Raw genomic sequence first — 27088 nt, forward strand, 5'->3', positions numbered from 1 at the left:
ACTCCACCCATAACAGGTCAGTAGGATTCAGGTCCCGTGTAGCCAGTCCAGTACTTTTGAATGACTTTTTCAGAGACATTCTGCAATTATCCTTTGTGTTTCAGATATCTCTTGCTGAACGTTTGAAGCTGTATCTGATTAGCTTTAACATACTGTAATGGAATTATTTTATAGTAAAGACTCCTTTGAATTTACATCTTTCTTTACATGCTTTTACACAGAAAATATCTACCATGAAAGGCCATATTGAATATATAATTTGGTAAAAGTTAGAATCTTTTACTTTGAATAGTATATAACACTTAGGTTGAAAAGTTAATGGTATCTCTATATTTAAGTTACTATGTTAAGTATAAGGACATCATTATTATAATGTTGAAAAATTATTACAAAATTAGTTATTGAAAATGTGGATATTGTCACCAAATACTCCAACGGATTAGAGCAACAATACTTGCTTTTGGCCTTGCTTTAACAGAACCAGGTGCAGACACATTTATACTGTAGCAACACAGTTACTCTTTTACTTTAAAATTAATTGGTAGCTTATATGTAAATCTGTTATGTGCATGTACTCCTAAATTTCTTCATTTCTTCAGAACATGACACCAAAATCTAATAAATTCATATTGTGACTAATATGCGTCTACAGTACATGGGCATTCTACAAAGCATTATAATAAGGCTCTGAAAGTTAGGCAATTATTCCAATTGTGAGGCATATAACAGATCTGCAGTTGAGCTCACCACCTGGAATATCCAATGAAATTCAATGCAAAAAGACCTTCAGTAAAGGGTCATTTGAGGACATTTGTTCTTAACTCTGCACCACTTACAAAACAGTTGTAAAGTGTATTTAATTTACAATAGAAAGCATTGAAAATTTATTTCAAACACAAATCAAAAATGATTTTATATTCCATGACATTTTCTGTGTATGACGAAGCTACAGTGTCTCTGGTATGAGGTTTGAAACATTCATTGAATTAAAGTACTGCTGTCTACCTATTCATAGCACCAACCATTATACTAACGTATTAAAAGTATTACTTTGTTAATTAACAAATCAAAGCCTAGGATTACTCAAAACACACTGCAGAAATGTATTCAGAAGGTAACCACCGAGGAACTGTGTAGAATTACTTTATTTATTCAACCACACTGTAGGTATGCATCTGGAAATATTTTCAAAGAGAACCCAACTTGAAAAAGGGTACAGGGCTAGTTTCACTATGAGACCTATTTTTATGGCACCTTGAACAGCACATTGTTTTCAGAAATGTTTTCGTACTCCGGTTTCTGCAGTTTAAGATTTATTGCACTCAGTAGGTATTTATTAATACAAACAAGTGAATGGAATCATGTTACACAGAACATTGACTGCAGTAACATAACAGCAATGCCTTATGGCAAGATAACATTTACACGTAAAACAACAGGTAATTGACAGTGATTGATAACTTTTGTGATCAGAATAAATATAACACAGGGTTTTCAGACACTTTGGCTAGCAAAACAACTTAGAAAATATGTTTTATATTAGAAGACTCCAAAGGCATACCCAAGTTCAATAACACACATACTGTAGAATAAATTACCAGTAAAGGTGAGTGAACTTTTACCTTGTATTTTATACAGGAGCCTGAAAACCTACAGTATATTTAAATGAAACAGATTTTACAATTTACCAAGCAAACCAAGTAAAAATCACTAGGTGAATTCTCATTGTTAGTCTTTATGCAGTATCTTCCTCTATTCGGAGACTATACGTAAACACAATGACACTTAACATCAATCACCATGTTCAAAGTAAATCCTACTGTACAAATGACTAAGGTGTTGGTATGGTATGTGGTCATCATAAAGCTCACTATACAGACGATATACAGTTATAAAGTGTGTTATATTTATGGTTTCATACTGTATAAAAAATGAATCAGTCCATTTTAACAGTCATAAAATATATTTTAAAAAAGAATCACTCAGAGACAAATGTATTAATACTATATTTTGTAATCCTTGGCTCTTGATAATAAATAATTATTTTTTTCACTAGGAAATTAAAGGATTTTTGTTTATTTAGAGCACGAGAGAAGCCATTCATCAAAAAATGAAATGGCAGCTCAATTATTTTACTGAAGAGCCGATAATAAAGTTCCCTGTATTTCACTCAAGTAGTTGTGGAATGGCTTTATTCCAAATGTAATATTGTTATAAAGACAATTTGAATCATACATTTTTTTTAAATAGGGGGTGCTACATTGAGGATCTACAGTAATGTGTGCATGTCAATGTGCAGCAAATCAAATCTAACAGTTAGCTGATATTTTAATTTAGATGTCACAGAACACCTCCCAAATAAAATGGTCATTCGGTGTCAACTCAGCTTGAGCTTTGCCAGAAGGTGATTTTGCTAAATGGTTGTGTCCCATTGCATCTCGGCCAGTGTTTCATCAAACCAATCCTGCCTTCCATTCCTTGATCGATGGTAAAAGCATATAGCCTAATATCTTTTATACAATATCTGTCTGCATTGACCATAGGAATGAACTGAAGGATAGAGTTGTCAGTAGGTGAAACATCTCGATTTTTGCCATCATGCTCCACAATGCTGCCTTGAAACCAGGCTTGATAATTGCTGCTATACATGATAACTGTTGGCCCTAGTGCATGGATTATTGGATTAGGAAGAGTTTGTGATCCTATGATAAGAACACTTGCCTCAAATCTTTCAGAATATCTTCCAGAATGAAAATATGAGGACCACTGTATCCCTGTGACAAACCACTTGCATAAACAAATTACTCACCCTTTATGATTTTGTTGTTATATACAGTATTTATTTATGTTTCGTTTGGTTTAAACTCAAGTCTAACTCCTAATATTGTGCATTATGTTCATTTTATAGTGATATTTCCTTTACTTTAGGCAAGCATGTACAAAATCTCTTAGAGATTGTCAATTGGGTATTTATTTCAGTTGTAAGGCCCCTAGGTACACCAGAAGCAGTTGTAGTTATTTGTGATGACTTTTAGAGCAGATCTGCCTGGATACCATTACATATATATTCATAATGGTTCTCACTTTCTACATATCCCTTTTTGATCCTCAATGACAACCCTAAAGGTTTTTAAAAGTATCGCTCCCTGCCTACTCCAATAAAAGGAGGTATTTCAGCAAATCTTCAAATGTAAATCTTCTTTTACACACGGTATAAGCAAAATCGTTATGGCTGATTTGACAAAGAATGAATCTATCTTAACAGTAATCTCATTGGAAATGAGCCGTTAAAATGGGACTGATGGATGTAAAAATTGGGTTTTTAAATATAACAAACCTGTTTTCTCAAAAAAACACCCATTTGTATTGCTTGCTGTGCTACCGAAAAGCAGCAGAGGTGCCTGAATTGCAAACGCGTCTCCTATCTATATGAATTCCCATGAGGAAGCGGACCAAAGTGACTGCGATTCTAACAGGTTGATGAACGCCTTCTCTGCAAGTAGTTGTACACCTTCACACAGTGGTCCCAGCAGTCCAGCACCAACAGCTGCCCTTTTGGAGTCACGGCAACGCCCACTGGGCACGTAAGCCCTTCCCGTATAAGAACGTTGAAACCCCCATCCTTGGGGAACTGCAGGACTTCCTTCCGGCCGCTGTCTGCCACCAGGAGGTCCCCATTGGAATCAACGCACATTCCGGTTATGCAACGGAAATCCTCCGTCTCGGAAAAGAAGTGGCTGAGCTGTTTGCCCAGCTGCCCGTCAGTGCCCACCGACCCAATGGAGAAGCCTCCTTCCAGGTGGTGCTCGTTGTGCCGGTTCTCGATGTTGAGCCCCAGCCCCTGAGTGAAATACACCGTCCCGCTGGTGTCGCACGTGACAAATTTCGGGCGCACAGCCGAACACAGCCGGTTATAGTTCACCACCCCAACATTCCGGTCTACCGCGAGACACCACAGTTTTCCCCCCTCTACATCCGACACTACAAACTGTCCTGAGGGCATGGCGGCGATCCCCCAGGGCTTGATCAGCTGGTTCTTGTGGCAGGCAATGCAGTGCCCGTCGATTGTATACACCTTCACTGAATTATCATAGTTGTCCGTCACTCCAATTAAGCCCTGAGGTGTGATGGCTATCGACAGCGGGATAAGATTGGGAAGCTCCGCACCTAGAAAACTGAGGACGAAATTGTCAATGCTACTGGGGTTCCGGCGTATTTCCTTTTGGAAGCCCTTGCGGTTGAAGATCTGAATCCTGTAATTCCCCCGGTCAGCCACCAGCACCTCTCCCTGCATGGTGGCACATATGCTCACCGGGAGGTTGAACATTCCTGGCAGGTTCCCCTTGCAGCCCATTTTCTTAATGAACTGACACAGGTGGGATCCAGCAGCCGCCGCTTCCACTGGCTTGGGTTTGATGCTAGGCGACGCACAGGCAGCCTCCTCCGTCGCCATGTCGACGTCACGGTACACATCCAGCGACAGCGCAGCTATGTCATGGGAGCCTTCGTCTGTGTCGACGGTACACTGCTTGCTCACCACCTGCCCCACGTCCAGAGGCTCCGAACGTTCGACCTTCGCCAGCTCCGGATCCTGCAGCTTCAAAAGCGCGGGCAGGTTGCTTTTCAAGTCCAGCTCCTCGTCGTCGCCGGCCTCCTCCAGCAGAGCGATGTCAGCCTGCTTGATCTTCATCGTGAGATAGTCGCAGCGGGACACCACCTGGACCTCGGCGATGTTCAGCAGGTAGGTGTGCTCCTCCAGGATCTGGGTGTTGAGCTTTTCGATTTCGCTCAGCGAGGAGGCGAAGGCCTTACGGGACTTCGTCAGCTCCTCCTGGAGCCTGAGCTCCGCTTTGGCGTACTCCTGCTGCACGGCCTTGTATTTCAGCCGCAGGGACTTCGAGATGCCGTCGATCATGGCCTTTTTCTTCTGGATATTCCCCATCGTCTCCCGCAAGATGGCGAGCTTGGCGCCCACCTCTTTCCTCCGCTGCTCTGCAGCTGAGCGGACAGTCAGGACTATGTGCCCTTGGTGCTGGTGCCCTTCTGCTTTACAGGCATCGCAGAGCACCAGGCCGCAGTCCTTGCAGTACTGCCTGGGCAGCCGGTTCTTGCAGCCTTTGCACATCAGGCTGGTCGCCGAGCCGGAGCTGGCGCAGTCGATGATTTTCAGCACGGTCAAGTTGTCCGCCAGCTGGGAGATGCTGCTCATGCGGGAGACTTTGCTGCAGAAGGGGCAGCGCACCCCGTTGATGGTGCTCGCCAGCAGCTTCTCCAGGCAGAGCCTGCAAACCGTGTGGCCGCACTGCAGGAGTTTGGGGCGCAGCTGCTCCCGGTTGAAGGTCTCCAGGCAGATGGGGCACTCCAAGACCTCTCTCACCACGTCTGGGTCCAAAGTGGCAGCCGAGGCCATGATCCTGTAGCCAATTCCACCTGGCGAGGAGAGGAGCAAATGAGATAAAGCATAATTTCCCCGTCTGTGATCTGATGGAACTCAATAATAAATGCACTGCACTGTGGAATAAATCGTCCTGTTTTGGTAATGCATTTGTATCTTTTAAACTTGGAAGGAGACTACGATGCACTTCTGTATAATGAACTGATGCGTTTTGTAATGTTCCTAAGAGTAGCATTAAGCATGGTTTACACAAGAGGAGGCCCATTTTGCTTGTTTCGTTTTTCTGTAGCTAAATTATCCAAAGATTTCCTACAGCCTTTTCTTGCAAAAGAAAAAACCAGATTGTTTGCTTGAGCAGCTTGTTCCACATTCCCACATCCCTTTGTAAAAAGAATGATTCCCCATTCTGTCTTAAACGCACCTGCACATACAATAGCTCCCCGCTCATAGCCTCTGTAGATTCTGAAGAAACCTGCAAGGTTGATTCTGCTCTGCCTTCGCAGATTTTAAATACTTAAATCAACCACTATTCAAAATGAGATGGGTAAATTCAGGCTCAAAGAACTGACTTACATTGTAAAAATCGCTCTCAAGCCCCATACTTTCTCAGCTTTTTTAAAATTCCAAAGTACCTAGTGCTCATGCAAAGTGGAGACTGCAGGAATGATAGCAACTACCAACAACTAAACGGGCTACATGTACCGAATTGCCTCCTCCTTCATATCCTTTCTTATGTTTCGTACCTTGGTCCAGACCAGTCTGTATTTGCGCGGTGCGACTACTGCAGTGGACAGCACTTTAATCAAAAGGCCGTAAACCTGAATACTTCAGACTCTTCTAGGCTGGACTGCAGCTATATTAGCAAGAGGGTAGGGGCTTAGTCTAGTGACTGTCTGCACCACCCTGACTGCCTGCAGTGCCCCTTTAAATTACGCTGCTGAAAAATGCCAACCAGAATGATTTTGTGATAATGAGGGTACAGCGACTGCACCAACGAAAAAGCATATCAATGGCTATATCAGTTAAATGTCTTTAAAGAAAGACGCAATAGGCGGGATGAATCGCTCAAAAGCTGCGGATATTTTAAGCAATTCTGGAGCATTCCGTTTTAAAGTATATTAACGTCTAATATTGTCATTTAAGAAGAGGATTTAGGGATAGTGCACGGATTTGTAGAAAGGGGTAGTCGCAAGCAAAAAAAAAACCAAAACAAAGTAAGATAAATACGAAACCAAAGGTGTTGATGGTGCAAATAAAACCATGACGTCCACTAGCGACAAAACAGCAATTCTAGTGCAAACAGCGGCGAATCCACGCCGGTGTTAATTTACCGATAAACTAGCGAGGTATTTGCATGAAACGATGTTTCGACTTAATCGTACAGTAACTGGGATCGTGTGCCTTCTGTGCCAAGAAGCAGTAAGCGACACCTTGCTTAGGAGGCCTCTGACGGCAGTATCATCTTTACAGCACAGAAAGCACACATACCCCGGCTGCTTCCGCAAAGCGGGTTGCATTAACGAAATGGAGATGCTACACAGCTGGGGAGCTGGTTGTGCTCTTACCTGCACTTTCCGTGCCAATGTCAGATCCCCAGGCCGAAAACCCCGCTCCCGGTTGTGCCAGGCAAGACTGCGGCTCGGGCTGTGACGTCTCCTGAAACTTTATTCCCTCCTTCAGAGGTATTTCATTGGCCTCTCCGTACGCAGTGCGACCCGTTTCTCAAGACGATTGGCGGCGTCAAGCATCAATGAAGCAGGAGAGAGCAATTGTCAACAGCAGTCACAGTGCGACTTCCTGGGATTTGAAGTTCCTTGTGAGGAATTCCTCGGGTCCCAGACTTTCTGTTTTTCCCCCACACCGAGAATTTACTTGACACTGCTTTTAGATGTTTCATATATAAATATGTCCAGAGCACATCCTTCGGTTGTCTGTTTTTTTTTTGTTCTAGCTGAGTTCTCGATTACTTACCTTAAATTCACAAGGGACATTTTCCAGTGTCAGACCGTTCTCGACCTCTTCCAGCTCGTAAACAGGTGCAGCTGGTTCAGGTTGGTGTTTAAGTAACTTGTAGCTCAGCTGGAAAAGGAAAACAAAAGAGAGAGTTTCAGAGTTTTGCAAGTCTTTTTTTCTTGATGAGGTGACGACTTAACGTATTCATTGTATTTGCATTAGTACAGAATAACGCTTTTCATCCCAAAGAATCCTGAAATACTTCATAGGTAGGATGAGACCGATTTTATTCACCACTGAAGTGCAGCAACCACCTGGCTCATTTGTGCTACATTCTGCAGTCCCACAAAAAAAAAAAAATACAAATGGATCTTATAGGTGTTCAAAATCCCCAAAGGCGTTAACAAACTCAACCCGGTGGACTTTTCAGAACGAACGGTGAAAAACCGAGAAGTAAAATACGTACTGTAGCATGTAAGTGTATTTCCGAGGATAGGAAGCACTTTCTTACCCAACGGGTTGAACTGTAGGAACACAGAATGGCCTCCCCCCAGCTGTAATTAATTAAATTAAGGAAAACCTCAGACAGAAGGTCCAGAGTGGAATTTAGCCATGACACCTGTTTTGTTTGTGGGAAGAGTTTGAGGACAGACTCGACGCAACGAATGACAGGACACACACGTACAGGTATTCTGAAGGTAAATGCATGGGTTTAAGAGAAAAGTAATTCGTCCGTTGAAGGAAATTAAGCAATGGTGGGAAGCCAATGATATGCAGTGAGCCTTTTACATAATGCTGTAACACATCAGATTCCCTTTGGAATAAAAAAAAAATGGACGAAATATTGCCCTTCGCGATTTGTCTTTAATCTGTATCATTGACATTTTGAGGTTGCCCCGTGTATTTTGAATTCAAAGTACAGTACGTTTTTAGGTATTTTAAAGCCAATATAACGTGTTGTCACTAGATGGCGGTAGGAGCACATATTTTGGTAGCATACAGTCTTGCAGCCGTAATAAGAGATTGAGATATTAGCGTCTGTTGGAACGAATTGATAGGAGTACTTAACATAGCAAATCGCGGATTTGTAGCTTTTTAGACATAACGGCAAGCTGTACAATTGTAATGTGGGACCTATTGGTAGTATACACATTTTTGCATTGATTTGTATGCGTGTTAAAAGGAATTATTTAGTGTATTTGCCTTGTTTTTGTGGAACTGGTGCGTTTTGAGCACGTGATTGTATTGTATTCAGTCATCAAACTGATCATTCCCATGTAGCAGTGTGTACTTTCAGGTTATAATACAAGATTTATGTCTAATGAAGTTGAAAAAATGCTTTGGGTTAGGTGACAAAGGCTGTGTATGGGATTTGTTGTCCATTGGTGTAGATCCTGCTCATGAATTCCTCATGAGAATTACTGAATACCATATCATCCAGATGAGTTCATCTGAGCGAAAACAGTGTATTTAAAATGACAGCATGTGTAGCTTCTGAGTAACGCAGCCAGTAAAATGTACTAAAAAAAGTACCATATCAAATTAAATGTATTATTAATCTTTATTATAAAAATGACTGCTTAGATTGCATCCTGAGACCTACAGTCCAGACATCTTTAGTTCTAGTCCAGTATACTCGATTAGCTGACTGTAACAGCTCTGTTAACTTGACACCACCGCAAACAGCACAAATAATGATGGTTTGCTGGTCAGTGCCATTGAAAGTAGCAGCATTTGTGCTGCTTTTCCCCCCGAGATATAGTGCCTTATTTCTTCGGGGTTGTGACACTTGCACAATCTGTGACCTGTAGGGGGCCCGGGAGATTGCAGAGGAGTCTGTGAGAGCTGCGTCTCTCCTTCAGTCTTGCCAGATGCCCTTTAGAAGAAGCATGGGCTCCTGAGCATGAATAAGCCAGGATAGCTGTGGAAAGGGCATTTATCAGTCATAAGCAGATGGTGCCCAATTCAATGCTGGCACAAGCTTTATTGGGGAGAAACAGGGCTTGGTTTAATTGGAGGTTTATGTAAAAACAAAAACATGCTCAATATTTATTGAAATTATTGAAAATAATAAAATCCCATTCCCTTTTAACTTGACCTTACCAAATATCTCGCTTATCAGTTTACTCATTTTCCTTGTAGGGTATCTGGCTTGTGTTTACCCCAGCCAGTGCTAGGCTACACTTACCATACACGTCGGGATTATAGCTAACTGATTACAATCTGTGTTCTGCGTTTTTTACTTTGCTTTTTCTCTCTTTCACAGAAAGTTGTGCTGGTCAGCATGTGTGAGTAGCCTATAGAGTAGAGTAGTGAATCCCTGCTTCTCGATTGGTGGAGAGGATTCAAAAACATCCTGAAGTTTATGCTCCAGCTGAAATGTTTTAATGTTTCAGACAAATTAAGTTATGAAATTAGACAGACTTTCTGAAATTGACCTACTTGGCTTTGTTGGATTTGCTGGGCTGTAACCCAGACAAATATCCTACTCCTTGGTCATTATCTTTTTTTTCAATAATCTGTTTGCCCTGGAGTTAATGGATCATTGCATACAGTCCTACTGTTTTGGTAAAATTCAGCTGGACTGTGCCCTCAGAGGTCAACAGCTGTGAAAATAGGAAAAATTTTTTTTCATACCAAGAGTTACTATTAGGAAATAAAGCTGTTTCAGTTGAATTATGAATATTACTGTACCTCATTCTGTTTGATTCACATTAAATGCCACTTTTTAAAATGGAAAATGAAAGAGTATTCTCAAAGAAAAGTACAAACTGTATGCTAAATGAAATGTAATCCCATTTATAAGGTACTCAAAACTCTTTCAGGGCTAACAGAAACTTTGGAGGTGGGCGAGCAGTATTTCTATATGCGTCATTTGAAAGTGAAAGCAGAAATGTAGAGGGCATCGTCAAGGGCAAAACACAATTTTGGCGACCACTGATTCCGAGCACATTCCAGAGTTGCAAAATGAGGTTTACTACAGACTGTAGACGTCAAGAGTCATTTATAAAGACCTAATGGGATTTCCTACTTGGATTTACATTTCAGATATTAACAGAAAAAAAAATCTTTCTGGTAAAAATTATACAAAATTATGAATCTCCAAAATGTATAGATACACCAAGAATAACATATAGTATATAAAGGAAGAGAGATATTATAAAGGTCTTTCTATCTGTATGCTTTTCAAGATGGGTTTACAGCTAGACCTTGCTAGAAAGATACAATATGCATAGTTTGGTCAATATTAGCTAAGTAATCCAAAGATCTCATCCAGCCTCTTCTTTAAAGAAGCCAAGGTATTAGATTTGACAGAATTACTGGGTAGTTTATTCTGTACTACTACAACAATGTTTGTGCAAAAGTACATCCCCATAGTTTCTAATGTTTTCCCTTTGGTTCATATTTTTACTGTTGAAGAAGCCCAAAGTGTTGACTTTGTCAGTGTTTTTGAGGATTTTGAAGCGTTCAGATGAATCCACTTGTGTCCTTTGTCCATCCGAAACTGAAAAAAAAAAGTTTTTAGCATATCAGAAGAGGGCATTCCTTATTGCTCTCTTCGAGCCTGAGAATGTAACCGGTCTCTCTTCTATACTGTATACTTATTCCAGAGCAGCAAGATTATTTTGGTAACATAGTGATCAATATTGTGCAATTTTTAACATAATTGAACTTTAAATTCTACACTTTCTATATATAATTATATTATATATCCTAACATTATGTTTCCCATTTGTATTGCCCACATTATCTAAAAAATGAAACTGAAGTGTCAACATACAGTAGATACATTAGTCTTTTTCTCAAGCAGAAGAGCTAGTTCTACCCCAGGTACATTTTTTTAAATTATTTTAGACAAAAGTGAAGGTTTTAAAAAATCCCTTAAAAGCACCTGCCCCTACACCTCTCTACCCCTCCCAAAACAGTGCCTACTGCAGAAGAAACATTGAAACGATGTTTAGTACTAAATATCTCGTGTCATTCTTGGTCAAACATTACATTTTGGATTTATTTCAGCTATGTGGGAGCCTCATTCCCAAGCAAATGGATATTGGATTTAATTTTTGTTACAAGCAGGAATAATGAAGAAAACTTATGAAATATGAGGGTTTTCTGGATGAAGCCATTTATTTTTATTGCTTCCATATTTAGAACAGAACATCGTGTTTTTCCGTCAGGCTCAGGCTAGCACTATGTAAGAACCTCCGATGCAAGTTTCATTTCAGATGCCTTTTAATATGCTCCATTTCAAAAAGATCAGAGTTTCCCTTTTAGTCCTGATAAGCCTTGACTCAACACTGAAGCATTCCCACACAACTTAACCTGAGCTTTTCTGAGCTATTTTGCAAAATGTGGTTTCTGCCAAATGTTTTGATTATATCATCAGAACTTTTGCATCAAAACTCTGGTCACTGCTTAAGCTGGCCAAGGTTAAGAGATAAAGTTGAAAAAAAAGCTACTTTGGAGGAGAGGAACGTTTAATTCTGGAGGAACAAAGAGAGAGAACTCAGAGGGAACAATAAGAATAATTAACCAACTGAAAACACACATCAACTCTCTTATTGCTCTCTTTGTTGATAATTCTTTTAAGAATTGTACATGTGTATGTGAAATAAGCAAAAAACTAAGCAGGTTTGCAATGTTATTACAATGTTTTGAGGAACTGTAGAACTATACAATGTTAAAGCTAGAGAAATGAATATTGTAACGCAACGGGGGCTCAGGCGGGCGCCCTTGCCGCATCTGGTCGGCCCCATCCCGACTGGAGGCTCGAACCCGGGACTCCCGCGTCTCGCTGCAGCGACCCAGCCCCGTGAGCTAAAGAGAGATCTCTCAACAGCCCAGTAGCTGTAGTCCTGCTATCACAGGGAAGGGCGGTGACGTCACCTGCTCTGGTACGCCCGCTCTTACACACAGTGCTTGTCGGCCGTAAGCGTTACAATATAATACTATAGGAAATACAGAAGTTCAGTTTTATTTTATTTTCTTTACATTGAAGAATCTTAAGCTTTACCATGGTGGGAAAATGCATAGTATCTTTGTAATAGTAATACTGAAGAATGAATAGCGCATGGAACAGTATGCACTGTGTCTGTATTGCTCTAAAGGCATGCTGAAAGTTATAGTGTGATAGTAAGTGTTTAAGCAGTTGTCCTTGAGGTGTTTTCTTGGTATGCTTTACTTTTGAAAATATGCATATCCTTTTTAATGCAGTGAATTAAAAATTGAAATCTTCTGAGTGCAAATTGAGCAGTACTTTTAGTGCTTGCAATTATTTTTGTATTTTCTGGTGATATGAAAGTCTCTGGTACTGTCTTTCACCCTGTCTTCCCAAGTTTTCTGTTTTGATTTGTTGGCGTTTGAAAAATGTACTGTCTGCGGAAAATTAATAAGCAATGTGATCCAGGCCATCTGTTTATGCTGATAGAAGAAATTCAGATTGTATTTCAGAAATGTTCTGAACAGAAGGAATTTCCAAAGCAATAATAAGAATAATAACAACTCTTGATGGAATATGATACTAGATCATCTCCACACAGTGAGTCTAAATACCACGCTTGTGTTACCAAGAATATGGTGCTGTGAGCCTAAGGACTTTTCAATATCTGAATTCAATGCGGTTTCCATCTTTACAGATGAACTTTAAGTTGATGAATCTGATCCAGTCAGTGCTCTGCAACCACATGAACACTGTTGTCTTGCTAATTGAGATGCTAAAATGTCTTGTAAGTTTCTTTAGAAAGCTTTAAAGTCTGGGAGCCAGTATGGAACACATACAGTGGATTAAACTGAAGTTAAGAAATTACATTACATTCCAATTATATTGATATCTTTATTATGGCTTCAAAATACTTAGTAAATTCATATTGCTACTTTTGGTGAATTCACACAGACAAGGTTGGTGACAAGAGAGTTAAATTAATTGCTCTCCTGTTCCAACTTTATAATAACTGCAGAGGGCTTCTGATCACAAAACTCTAAAGGGGTTTGAGGAATTTTCTGCTACAGAGCCAAAAAGTCTAATGAACACTTGACTTATTGGGGTAATGTACAGTACAGTACTTACAGTATCTGTGTAGTCTTTATCTCTCCTAGGAATTTAAGAGTAATATTGCTCTACCAAATGAAGCTTCTGTCTTCTGAAATAATACAGTATACTGTAGCAGTTTGGAAATCTGCAGGTTTAGTTTGCCACAACATGCACAATTTCAAGTGCTCAAAAGAACGGACAAATCCCTGGTTAACATATTTCCTGCCCATTGAGCTTGTCACATTTCTCTTTCAGAATGTTACAGTATATGTTGGGGTGTACTGATAATTGTGATAAGCAGAATTAATAAATGGTATTGGAACAGAGGGGGACAAAGATTTAAAAAAGTTTTAAAATGTAATTTTTAACATATAAAAAGGAATCTGAGATTATTGATTATACTTTAAAAATGTTTAATCACTGTTCTTCATTTTTTTTCTGCACAATTCTTCATTAATATCTGCACTGGGGTGCACCCTTTCAGGGCTGCTGAAGAGAATAGTATTCCCTAGGCTTTGTGTGTTGTTTTGAAAGATTAGGAAGTTGGGAACTGATCAGGAGTTGTGCGCTTTGATCGCATATAATGCTTGTCTTTTTATCTGACAGGTAGACAGATTGGACTTAGCTTTCTCCATCATCTTCTCTCTCAAGGACATTCAAATTAGAGGGGGTTTATTTCTTTTTCCCAAAAAACTGAGCTCATGTTAATGCATGCAGATGAGAGCTGTTGTGGGTTTGTTTTGGAAAAGTAAAACAACAAACAAAAGCCCTGCTTTTATTGGGTGCTTTCATGTAAGTTGAAGAGCAGTACTAATTGCTGGATTTTGTTCTTGTTCGAGAACTATCCTAACAAAACTTTGGTGCGTTAGGGCTTCTACAAGGAATATGCGAATGATTCGAAGGCTTCTTGACATTGCAGAGGGGCATTTCAGTTGAGATTGTTCCACAGAATAAAATGGCGCTTGAAAATAATTTCTGGCTGGGCTATAAACACTCATCATTAACAAATTCACAAGTTTCCCAATTGTATTTGTTGGCTCTAAACTGATTTTCTCTGTCCTGTAGATAAAACATAAAAACATAAAATGTAATTTTAATAGATGTATAGCTTGGGTCGTATGTGCTTCTACCGTACAAAATGGTCACACAAGTTTATGTACTGTACTAGTTTAGCTAAATTGCTACATTGTACGATACGTAAGGGACTTGTGTGTGCTAAAGTGAGGGTACTGAGTTAGGCTGAATAGCTTCCTTCCATTTGTAACCCTTCTAGTTCTAAAGTTCTACAGCTGGCTCTGTGATCTTGCTGAAAGCACTCTTGTGCCCTTGATATTTCCATGATATGCAGGGAGAATTATTTTGAAGTCGGACATCAGTCATACCTCTGCAGAGTAAGCATGAGGAAAGACCATAACCTTTTTCACAAAGGCTTTGACAAAATCAACCCTGCAGAATGAAGAGTGAAACACAAATTGAAATGACATGGCAGTGCATTTAAAATTGATAGCAGGAAGGCACTTCTAGACCCCAAGCTTTGTGGGAGTATGGAACAAGCTAGCCAAGCCATGTTGTTGAAGCTGATGCCCTGGATTCCTTCAAGAAGCAGCTGGATGAAATCCATGCATCAGTTAGCTTCCTAACTACCAAACAGGCTAAACGGGCCGGAAGATCTCATCTCGTTTGTAACCTTTCGCACAGTATGTTCTAAAGTTCAGCTAATGATTCTGAAAGCCCAGCAGTGTCGATAAGGTTAATGGGCTGAGAAAAAGAAGTGAGAGACTTCCACAACGAAATGGTTGAAATACTGTTAAAATAGGATAACATATTTCTTGAAATTTCATTATGTTTATCTCTTAATTTTTGTTTATAGTTTACTTGAATATCACATTTATTGACTAGTTCCTTATTTTAACCTAAGCTCTTATGCTTATGACTGTAAAAACAACAATTTCTGTTCTCGCTTAAAAACGTACATGGAAATAAAATAAACGAAAAATATATTTTCAACATTAAGTGTTGCATAAAGTGGAGTACTGCCTTCAGGGGAAAAAAGAAGATTTTTTCATATCTATTTGAGAAAGCACTTTGTGATGGTAAGAAGAACCTGTGTGAAATGAACACTGTATTATTTTTCAGGCTGCAGTAGAAATTCAGCATCATGTGTCAACAGCTATTTCTGTGAGTGTATGAGCTAAAGGAACATGAATTTGTAAGGGCTCATATTATGCTTAACAGGCAAGCTAAGCAGACATATAAAATGATGCACTTTGATCTTAAGGACAGCAAGAATTGAGTAGAATATACAATAACTGTATTTATTACTGGTATTGCTTTAAGTCTTAGTTTACCTGACTGAGAATGTGCCCTCCCCCAAAAACAGATTGCATATCACTTTGAACCCAAAGTCATTTCAGAAGATTCTATAGCACTTGTACTGTATATGGTATTTGATTAGCAGCCCTGAGACTCTCCACAAAGCAAACATGCCCATGGCATTGAAATAAACTGTGCCAAAAGATTATATATGCAATATAATTATAGGTTTAGAGGTAAGAATTAAATATTATTTAATATGTTAAATTGCCTAAATAACTGATTTCCAATTTCAGCCTCAGAAAACAAGAGGAAGCCCTTGGCTAAGTTACTTAGAACAAAGGGGTCATTAAGGAAACAAATCCTCCTGTTTCATTTAAAATTATACCTGATTGTTTCAAATATTTACAGATGTCTCATTTTGTAATAGTGTGATATTCAAATGCCAGCAGAGGGCAAGACAAGACTCAAATCTCAGTGCACATCTGCAGAAATTGGCATGATGATCTGATAGTGAACCTGGACAGTGTATCAGCTCTGTATACAACAGAGAGAAGCAGCTAAACAGTCAAGGCTGTAATCAGTTTTGTAATATGATTTATGTCTATCTGAAAAAGTTTAAATTCTCTGGCTTAGGAGTTAATCACACATTTACTTAGGACCGTCATCGCCTTTGACTTTGACCTATCGAGTTTATGGTTCTTGACTAAGCGTTAGTAACACACTTGTCTGAGGTACAAGATACCAATGTGGATGTGAAATTAAGTTTTTGATCAATTGTTGGTTGCCAGAAAAAACAAAATGTGTTTTTGTTCATATTTTGGTGCAGCAAAAATTAAAGAATGGGACCTTCCACCAATCTGAAAATGTACATTATCCACCTTATCCCCCCCTAAAATAAAATAAGAAATTTAAAATCTTTAGAAAAGGCATCAGACACATGAAGGAGTGGTTAAAAAGAGGTTCAGAAGGAGCTCAATCTTGAATCTCTCTAGTGTCTGCTCTCCTATGCATATGAACGATAGACCTTACCTTCCAAATTCTCTATTTCCAAAAATAGAGATAGCTTCTCTATTTCTGACTGTCGTTCCTTCAAATTCCTTGCACATCTCACACTTACTCTTCTAGCACAGCTGGACTAAGCAACACAACTACTATTTTCCTCCTCCAGGCCTCCAAGCTCCAGGCTTTCCAGGCTAGGGTAGGGTTGCTTCAGCTCGAGCAATCAGCTCTGCTATCTCTATCTCTTCATGCTCCATGGAAAGCAATTGGCTTCCTACAGATCCTCCTCATCTAGTTCCTTCTGATATACTCCTCCTTGGTCCCTTTCTGTCCCCCCTCTCCCTCTTTCCTGCTCTCTCTTCTTTTCCACAATCCCCACTTCATGCCCTATCTCCCTCCACCCCCACCAGTTCAGATTTGTGTTTCGTCTCTTGGCGACAGGTAGACAAGATGAATCAGGACTGCTGCTTACAGTATGTGTCAACTAATCTGCAGTTAAAATATTCTAAGAAAGTTTATAAATGAGAGGGGGGCATTTAGCTCTTTGGTTCGAGATTATTAAAGATGTTTTCACAGAGAATTTACTTAATATGTGACCCTGCATGCTACAAAACTGAAATTTAATTTCATAGTCTTTGCATTGCTAAATAATCTTCAAAGTTCTGGGTGAATGAAAATCATTTGCACTAAAATGCCTGATTAGGACCAGTTATTCCTCCAGTCTGGTTCCTCTCTTTTGTATAACATCTACAGAATAGGTTCCATGTAGTTTGATAACCAAAACTGAGAGCAGTTGCAGAAATAATTGCTTCACTTACTTTTGAAAGGCTGCATATGTTGTCAGCATATTTTTTAGTCTTCTGGGATTTGTTTTAACTGGATATGAATGTTTTTATTGCCTTATTACTGTTCTTACTGTTCTGAGCAAGTAACAAACCACTGACTGTTGATTTTTTTTTATCTAGTGATTAAATTATTGAACTGGTGGATGTCTTTTCATGGGTGTGTCCATGATGTTCTTTATATAAACCTTTTTGAAGTTAACACCATTCAGACACATTTTTAACGCAGGAATTACGACATCTGTCAGAGTTACAAACCATTGATAGACAGACTGACGAAGGCAGATAATTTTTTCTGACTTCACGGTGTAGAAAAAAAACATCTCTGACTGGAAAACATTGTCATACTGCCATGTATCAAACCTATTCACTTCTCTCTATTGTATTTCAGGGTTTTATACCCACCTCCTTTTCTGTGGTGGAATTAAAGACAAACACGCTGTGATATATTCTGATTATTTTGATAATACATCATAATCATTTTTTTAAATTAAAAACAGCTTGTTTTGTTTGAAGGGGTGGAAGCAAACTATTAAAGAGTTTAAGAACCTTAAACATTTTGGTTCAGAGGAATTTTTTACTTGCTCAGATGATGTATGTCTGATACACCATGTGTCTCCATGTTAATAGCTTGATGAGGAAGAATTGACATTGGTTTTTGGAATCAACAAAGCTGCAACTACTATCTCTGAAGTCTTTGAAAGAGCCCGAGGCTTGATATTTTTGTGACCGCTCCATCAAGTGAACTGTCTCCTTGTGCTAATATTTAGGTCATAAATCTTCTTTTGTTCTGTCAAACATTTCCATCTTTCATTATCAAGTTCCCTCCATGTAATTGCGTATGGAATATCGTGTTGGATGCCCCACTGTGTGATGAAGTATTCTCAGTTAGAGGAGATTATCCAGCAAATGCAGATCCTTTGAAATTTTGCTGAAGCTGTTACCAATTAGCAGAGTTATTTCACTGGTTCTGAGAGGCTCTGAGGTTGATTGCTTGAAGCGAGATGTTGAGGGCATTTTTCAGTTTGGATAACATATGCAGTGTTACAGAACATATAATACTATAATACAGTGACCTGAGGTGAAACATTTGGTTTTGGTAGATTATAAGAAACACATGATGGAAAATTGTGAATGTACATGACTGAGTCCAGTGCATTCATAGCAACATTGTTCTTCTATTCAACACAAACAGAGCTCTTAATGTGTCAATGTCTGCTCAATTGAGGACAAACATATATATCAAATACTTTAATCACTCCATGTTTCACTGCATGAGTGGTTATAGTTTGGAATAAACTGTATGCTTAATGTTTTATGGAATGACGTCAGTCCCTTTTAACACATATGGTAATCTTCATTGTTTTATGTAATGCTGATAATTAAAAATACTTTCAGCATACTAAAGTGTGACCTGCAGTTAACTCAGGATGGTTCCACTTTGTTGTGATCTCTACAGAGTTTGCAAGCTTTAAATTATTTTCTGTCTAAATCCTTCCCCTGATTGAGAAATGGTGGTTTGTAATCAGCTCTACTTTGCTCAAACCAACCTCTGTGATCCTTTACCATAATAGAATGGTTATATTTGTACCTCTTGTTAAAAAGATTAAAGCTGATACAAGTGCAACAAAATGTTGGGCACACATTGGACCGCACAGACATTTATACAAGGGAGGCTGACCTTGTCAGTCATGCAGATACAGATGATAATGCACAGTAAGACCACTCTATGTTATGAAAGGCACGGTGTTGTTAATGTGAACACTGGATCTGTAAAGAAAAAGCAGAAGGAGTCTACATGGGCAAGAAGTCCATTGAGGCCCCTTGTTCCCATTTTCCATCCTTAATTGCTGCGTCACCACTACTCTGTAGCTCACTGGCCTTGCCTCCTTGTGTTGTCAGAGACTACCGAACTGGGCAGCAGGAGAGAGCTGAAGTCCATGCCTTTCATCACCTACCTGTCGGGGCTGCTCACGGCGCAGATGCTGTCCGACGACCAGTTAGTCTCCGGCGTGGAGATTCACTGCGAGGAGAAGGGCAGATGCCCGTCCACGTGCCACCTGTGTCGCCGCCAGGGCAAAGAGCAGGTCAGCCCCATGCCTGTGCTCCTGGAGATCAGCCGCGTGGTGCCCCTCTACACTCTCATCCAGGACAATGCCACCAAAGAGGTAGGGTCACTGTACTTCCTCTGTTTTCTCCTTTGAGAGTTACCGATTATTTTGGCTAAGTTGCAGTGTCTAGAAGACATTACAAGAGCTAAGGGCCATTTTGTTTCCCAGGCATGGCCCAGGCAGGATGCCTTCTGACTGGGCCCCCTTTCATTACGAAATTCCCTCCATATAATTGCGTATTTTGTTGTGTATTATGTTGGATGTCCTGCTGTGTAATGACGTACCCTCCTTTAGAAAGGGCAGAACATCCAGCAAATTCAGAATAGCTGGTGTTGCAGTCAAGCTCTTCATTAACCTACATGTTCTGCTGTCTGACCCAATACTTAAAACTGAAGTAGAACATTTTACTTACTCCCAGGAGCTGCAGCAATTACATATTTCAAGGTACTTTAATACAGTAATAACAGTGTTTCTTGAAATTGTTGTCTTGCTGTTAAATGTCTTGAGCAAAGTTACAAGTTCAGCTAAGGGTAACATAGTGCTCAGTTGATATCAAAAACCCAAGATATAGGAGCTGTTCTCCAAAAGACATACAGTAATACTGCCGTGATTGATTGCTGCTTGATGCATCTTACTTGTTGTCCTAGTCCCAGGAATTAAAATGACCTTCTTGTGATATATTTTTTATACAAAACGGAAGTGCAGGTTTCTGTTATTCATTCTAGTTTATTTAGAAGGTGTTCTGAAAGAGGTACGGCTAAACCACAGCATTCTGTTTCAGTGCAATGACAGCATGACCTCACTGTCACCTGTGGTTTAACCTGAGCTGTCACCCAGTGCTTGAGAATACGAACATCCATCTCCTAAATGGTGCATGACTTTAAAATCAGGGCCCTTTATATTTTTGCATTGCATTTTACTGTTTCTATGTACTTATAGTTGTTCTCTAAGACATTTATATTTCTACTCGACTCTCTTAATATGTACACTTGATCTCAGTCAGAAATAAGACTTTTTCTTGGAATTTGATTTCAAAGAAAGCATGCCAGAAAAAAAAAACCTGTTTATCCAAAAACGATTTTTGTGTTGTACATCATAAACATTGACTTAAGGACAGTTAGAAATGAGAAGAGGCAGTTCTGCCCCTCTTGCTCATTTGGTAGTTGCAGTTAATTAATCCAGGGATCTCATCCAGCCATTTCTCCAAAGAAGCCAGGGTATCATTTTCAACAACATGACTGGGTATCTTGTTCCATACTTCCACAAACCTTTGTCTACAGAGGCTCCTATTCCCAGCTTTAAATGCCCTTCAAAGTTTGCACACGTATCCACTGGATCTAGTTTTGCTGCTAATCATGACATGTAATTTAAATGCAATCACCTTAAGAAACAGTGAATATTACCACTGTGAAAGATGGCAACATAATGATAAACCTTTTTTAAACATAATTAATTTTAAAACGTCCGTGCCCAGATCCCCGACATTAAAAATCACCAATTTGGAATTGTGACAGAATTTTTCAGATCCCAAAACCCACTGCACTGATTTGTCACAAAGCATCCAATTCAGTTATTTTTGCATGGGGGAGAAACAATGTTTGTGGTATGTTTGGTGGTTCTGTGACTTGTCATTTGAGTAATGGACTTTGTGTTGAAAAAAAACATTTGATATACAGTATGTAATTACTGTTTCAGATGTTTGCACCAAATAACAACCTTAATACTGTGCACTCAAAGAGAATCAATGAAAAAAAATATTTTATAACCTTTTTATAGCTTTTACAAGCAGTAGTCAGTTGTACTCCCACAATCATTTTTATTGGCAGGCACTTGCACTTTTTTTCTCAAAACTTTATCAAGCCTGGCTTTCCTGTGCAGTTAAAGCTTGTTCCTGTAGATGGCACAGGTGATTTGGCAATCGCTTGGACAGAGCAGAGGTACAGTACAGCCGTAATCCAGAATCACCAAAGGAGTCTAGACTCTAACGCTTATCCTTCATCAGCAGAAAATAAGTTATGTGTTCTTCCACTGTTTATTGCGAAATAATACATTTTGTTCTACTCACACTGCTGGTGATAGACTGTTGCATTTTCAAAGCATCATTTTCAAATGCTTTTTTCCCCTTTTGTTTTCATTTTATACCCTTAATGCATCTAATATCTTTGTGCTCTGGGTTTAGGTCTCTTGACACATATGAGGTTGAGGAAGATCGTTTTAGTAAGTGTGTAGAGAGTGTTATTCAATTATTTGGGGATTCTACAGTGAGGTAGCCCTGTATTTTGTACCAACGCAGAACAACCATAATGTATTCCATGGTACCACTGTACACCCACTCTTTTGTGTGTAGAAATCATACACACAGGCTTTATCAATAACCCATCATAAAAACAAAAAGATTTACGTATAGTTAAAAAGTGTCTGCCTCAGCATAACACTGTCTCAGAGATGGAATTGTATAAGTTGTTCTAAACTGAATAATAAAAGGTGAGGATAGTGATTTAAATAAATTTTGAGTATAAAACACTAAATACTTTTTGGAATATGCTGAAGGTATTTACTTTTACATGCCCTCCAGTTTCAGGAGTTGTTTAATCAGAATGAAAATTGACTTCGAGTCATTTTTACTTGATCCCAACTGCAGTCATTTTTTGTTTCTTTTGCAAGGGAATTCTTGAAATGATAAATGTCCAATTTTTTCTTGCAATCTTAAATCCAAGTATTTTTACAGAAACACATGTCCACACACTGCTATAGTGTGTGTCAGGACCCCTGACTCAGATTGCCATCTATCAGTTATCTGTGCGTGACTGTCAAACAACGAGCAAGCCCACTATGTCAAAAGGCCAGACCACTGCAGGGGAAGTTCATAAGCTAATGGGAGTGCAGGGAAATGATATTATAACAGCCTCATCATGCATCATACACTGTGATTATGTGATCACTGTGACCATCACTTCCAGGTGCACCTGGTGCCTGATTTTCCTTGAATCCTTCAGCCAGTACTTAAGTCTTTTTAAGATACTATACTAGAAATGATTGATAGTGGGACAGCTGTGAGGGCATTCATGTTAAATGCCAGTGACTACACAGTAGTGTCCACCCCACTGAGATGGCATCTGAATTAAAGGGCATTTTGTGCATTTGCTTTTACATGTCATTCCCAATTTGTAACAGATCTTCTGAAATGTAATGCTCTACGTCAAATGCTGTAGAATTTCAATTAATTTTAAGGAATCCAGTACTATCCAGGATGGCATGACTCATTCCATAACAGCAAGTGAGAACAAAAAACAAGTTTGTCATATTCTAAAAAGGTCGACCTTTTTAGTCTTCCTGTTTAGCCATTCCTTTGCATCCTTTGTTTATGAAATTGTATTAAAAAGCAAATAACTTACGTATAAACTGCTGCTGGTTTAAAGGAATTCTTGTCTCAAGAGTTATGTGAGATTTGACATGTTTATCATCCTCTAAGCTCCTGCTTAACAAATGGTATTATTTTATCCCAGGCAAGTGGCTGTAAAACCATTTGTATTTAATTACATCCTCCCAAGGGTGATAGAAAAAGCCTTTTGTACTGTGACATTGATTAATAATATTTTAAATTTTGAAAACCCAGATGAAATTAACACAGCTGTCAGGCTACAACTGGACTTAAAGCCAAACAGGAGATGGGCTTTTTATTGAAAACGTGTTCTTAAAACACCAAGATTATACCAGTTCTAGTTATGAATTTCAATACAATGGCAGGTTTAAAACAATTGCAGCTGTCCAGTTTTACACAGCAGTTCAAATGATCTTTCTTTTGTTCCAGTGCTTACGGAAAACATCTAGTTTCGTAGTCTGATCTCATCAAATCTCAGAAACCATGCAGGGCCTGGTGAAAACTAGGATGAGAGACCACCAAGGAAAACTAGGTGGCTGCTGTAAGTGCTGCTGATAGACCAGTAGGTGGCGCTCTTTCCTCTTGGCCAGAATTTGCACTCCAATGCTGACAGGGGACACTGCTATAGGAGGTACCATCTTTCAGATGAGATGTTACACTGTGGTCATAACTACTGTACATGGTTATTAAAAATTCTGTAGTTATTAATTATGAAATGCCAGGTGATTAAAAACTGATGGGTGAAGATGTAATGTCCATGATGGGAGTCTCATTTAATCCATCAGGAATGGTTACATAACTGCATTTGAATGGTTCTGTAATCTTTAGAAGATAGAGGTTACTACAGGTAGTAATGAATGGCACTGTACCAGCTCTTGGAAAATCAGACTCCCCTGTTTTTTAATGAAAGGGCCCAGATGCCATGAGCATGCAGTCACAGCTGGGGATTCCTCCACATGCTCACCTTTTAAATATGCATGCTCAAGCACCCCCTCTCAAGAATGGCCGATAATGCTCTCTGATGCTGTTCAGGTATCTCTAGATATACCATGACCCTCATTCATATCTCCCAGGCAGATTGGAAAGTGTGTTGATAAATGAAAGTGCCTTTCATTCTTAGTCATCTGGGAACAAGGAGTTTTGGGTCACGGGAAGAACTGCTACAAAGGTAGTGAGGTTTATTAGCTTATTATTGAAGTGAGCGACCTGAGGAGTGAACCAGTGCTGTCCTGGCTGGGGTTCTGAAGGAGCCAAATTCCATTAGCATAGCAGACAGACCGGCCTGTTATTCACTCGACCCTTGTAGTCCTTTTATCCAAGGACTTCTCTCACATCCTGAGCAGTAAATCTCAAACTATGTAGGACCACAGTTGCATAACTGTACACCATTGAAGAACATTTTTTTTTTTTACGTTTTAGAGATAAATAACGAATAATAACAATGGTTTGTATTTGTATAGCGGGGAGGGTATGTAATAAGCTAACAGTATTTGTCGGTTTCATGTTCACATCCACTTCATTTTTCCTCCCACCCCCCCCACATTCAGCGCCCCTCAATAGGCCTGTTATGGAAGCCGACAAGTATCACATTACCCACTGGAAGTCTCTGTCTATTGCCTGTAAGCACCATACAGAAGGCCAGAGATCTTAACGTTAATAAAAAAATCCTGCCAGGGTTGCTCATGTTACAAATTTATCCTGTTTTCATCATTGGGCAAAGGCTTTTTACAAATCATTGACATCTTTATAACTGTAAGGCTTTGTCCCATAAGGCCCCTCAATCCTGATGGATTAAACATTTCTGAGCACTCCTGGTCTGTCTGTTCCACAGGGGGCTCAGATAACTTCTGATATGAAACTCAATCCCATACAGCAAATTCTGGATAACACAAACATCATATTCACTGCCCTATCCCCCTTGTTCAGAGCAGTGTCATTTGCATGATGTCTTCTGAATCACAGGAAATGTCATTGTGCAATAGATGTTTTTAAACATTATTGGATGTGCCTTGTTTTCTGTTTGATAGATTTCCAAAGCCAGTTTTTGACTTTTAATCCTGAAACCATGGAGACTATTGGGGGAACTTTAATGACAGTTTTCAATAGAAAAGATTAAATCAACCTTCCAGACCTTTTCAAATTTATCAGAGACCAGGAGTAGGGCAGAGATGCCTACCAGTGTCTTCATTTTTTAAGAGAGCCAAATATCCCCTGATGGATGTCTGTGTGCTTTTATACCAATATAGTACTTTTTGAAACTAAGCCCCTTTGCTTCATAGAGGAGGCACTCATCTAGTCAAATAATAGAGGAATAAACTGCCAAGTCTATTTTAGAAGATGAGTCATTCATATCTCGCAGTACTGAAGAAGAGTCATGATGAGATTCAAGTATCATCAGCTACTTACAATCAGATGAGAAAGACTGACTTGTCTGTCTCCTACCATCTGTAACTTTTCTTATGTTTCTCTTAATTGTCTGACAACAATGACATCATGTCATATGAGTTGTCAGAGTTGACACTAATGAGTCAGTCATGTCTGGAAGAATGCATTGCTACAGGTGACATCAAACTGTTTTAATGAATATTAAATATTTTATTTTATAAAATAATTTAATTTATTCCTAAAATTATTCAGCATCTCTTAAATCCTGTTCTGTATCTCAGTCTACGTCACTTACAGTAAATGCTTTACCTCATTAGAATTGTTTTTAAATTGGGCCTTAAAAACATGCACAAGGCAGCACATTGACCATTCAAGTTATCAAGCCACACTTTATGTATTTCAAGATTTAAAAATAATGTGGATTTCACTTGGAAAATGGATAGCCATTAAAAACTTTTGTGGATTTTATATGACCTTGGAAGCAAATGCTGTGCTTAAATAAATAATTTGAAAGACAGTTTTGCCAACAGGTCGCGTTCTGCTTCAACGGCCTCTGATTAAATTGTAGCAGACCTTTGAAGAAATTGGATGTGTTGCTTATGATTCATAACACCATATATCTTGCACTGTGGCTGCTTCAAGACAAAATCTACATTTATTGTCTGCTTTGCTTTCATAAATATACCCTTTGGCACAAAAGGAAGTGAACCACAGGTTGACTCATTCCACATAATAAGATTTGTTTGTTTTAAATTAAATGCTAGCCTAATGGAGAGTGATGTCTTGTTTTTGTGATGCCTGTCATTGTTCTCCAGTTTGCTTAGGTAATTGGGATGAGCATTGTGTAACATCAGTAATTGAACACTGTCATCTGTTCAGCGTCCTCCCTTAAGTAAGCCCCTATTTAATCCCATAATTAATTTATTAGGTGGCATTTAGAACAATGCAGTTTAAGAAATCGGGCCTGTCTTTTTTAAAGAGCAAACATGACACCACTTTTTAGAACAAAGCCAGAAACTCTGGAGTGAGTTGTTTTCTATTATTTTTGTCTGTGGATTACATCTGTCCCAAAAGCCAATGTAAAGGAGCATTTCTCTGGAGCCCTGATTTATTGTAGTGACAGAATTACAACAGATTTTTCCCAATTAGACATTTTATTATTGCAGCTTTTCTGCAGTTTATATTTTTGCTCCAATTACAGGCACATGTTGAGCCCAGCTCTAACCAATTAAGCATTTAATGTCAAGCTTTCAGAGTGGATTCTCTGAAGCTATGGTTAATTTTTTGGCCAAAAGAGGTCACACAATCAACTGCTACTACCTTTTTTGACAATATGCTGTAGTTGTCTTAAGTTCCCAAAGCGATTCAGCCATCTCATTGCCATATTACCTGCAGGTGAACTACAAAACCAATAACCTGTAATGTGAGTTTTCTAGAAGCAACACCTTTATGGAGAAAATTCCAAATGGAACAAAGAGGCATTTCTCTGTTTACCATGTACAGTAAGTCTGATAACGAATGCCATTTTGCATATTTTGGCTGTGTACTGTGTAAAAGAACTGTTTAATCCTGTTAAGAAGTTAAACACATTGCCTAATACATTTAGATGAAGGTCAACTAGTTTTAGATAAATGTAAAGGAAAAGCTAACACTAAAGATGTTTCTATTCATTAC

General features: G+C 39.1%; 2 protein-coding genes across 5 annotated transcripts in view; one reads left to right on the forward strand and one right to left on the reverse strand.

Annotated features, from left to right (window-relative positions):
* Positions 1 to 27088, forward strand: part of LOC102686174 (astrotactin-2) — a 627894-nt gene that overhangs the window by 450653 nt on the left and 150153 nt on the right. For all 4 annotated transcript variants that reach the window (XM_069183294.1, XM_015367152.2, XM_015367153.2 and 1 more), the window contains one exon: positions 19439 to 19704. In XM_069183294.1, coding sequence (XP_069039395.1) covers positions 19439 to 19704 — 266 coding nt within the window. The remainder of the gene's footprint in view (positions 1 to 19438; positions 19705 to 27088) is intronic.
* On the reverse strand, positions 1297 to 7466 carry trim32 (tripartite motif containing 32). The gene is made up of 2 exons (XM_069183295.1): positions 6961 to 7466; positions 1297 to 5430 (listed from the first exon to the last, which is right to left on the reverse strand). Exon 2 carries the CDS (start codon positions 5408 to 5410, stop codon positions 3470 to 3472), a length of 1941 nt encoding a protein of 646 aa, XP_069039396.1. The 5' UTR covers positions 5411 to 5430; positions 6961 to 7466; the 3' UTR covers positions 1297 to 3469.

Source organism: Lepisosteus oculatus, chromosome 24, assembly GCF_040954835.1.
Source record: "Lepisosteus oculatus isolate fLepOcu1 chromosome 24, fLepOcu1.hap2, whole genome shotgun sequence".
In the NCBI taxonomy this organism is placed as follows: domain Eukaryota; kingdom Metazoa; phylum Chordata; class Actinopteri; order Semionotiformes; family Lepisosteidae; genus Lepisosteus; species Lepisosteus oculatus.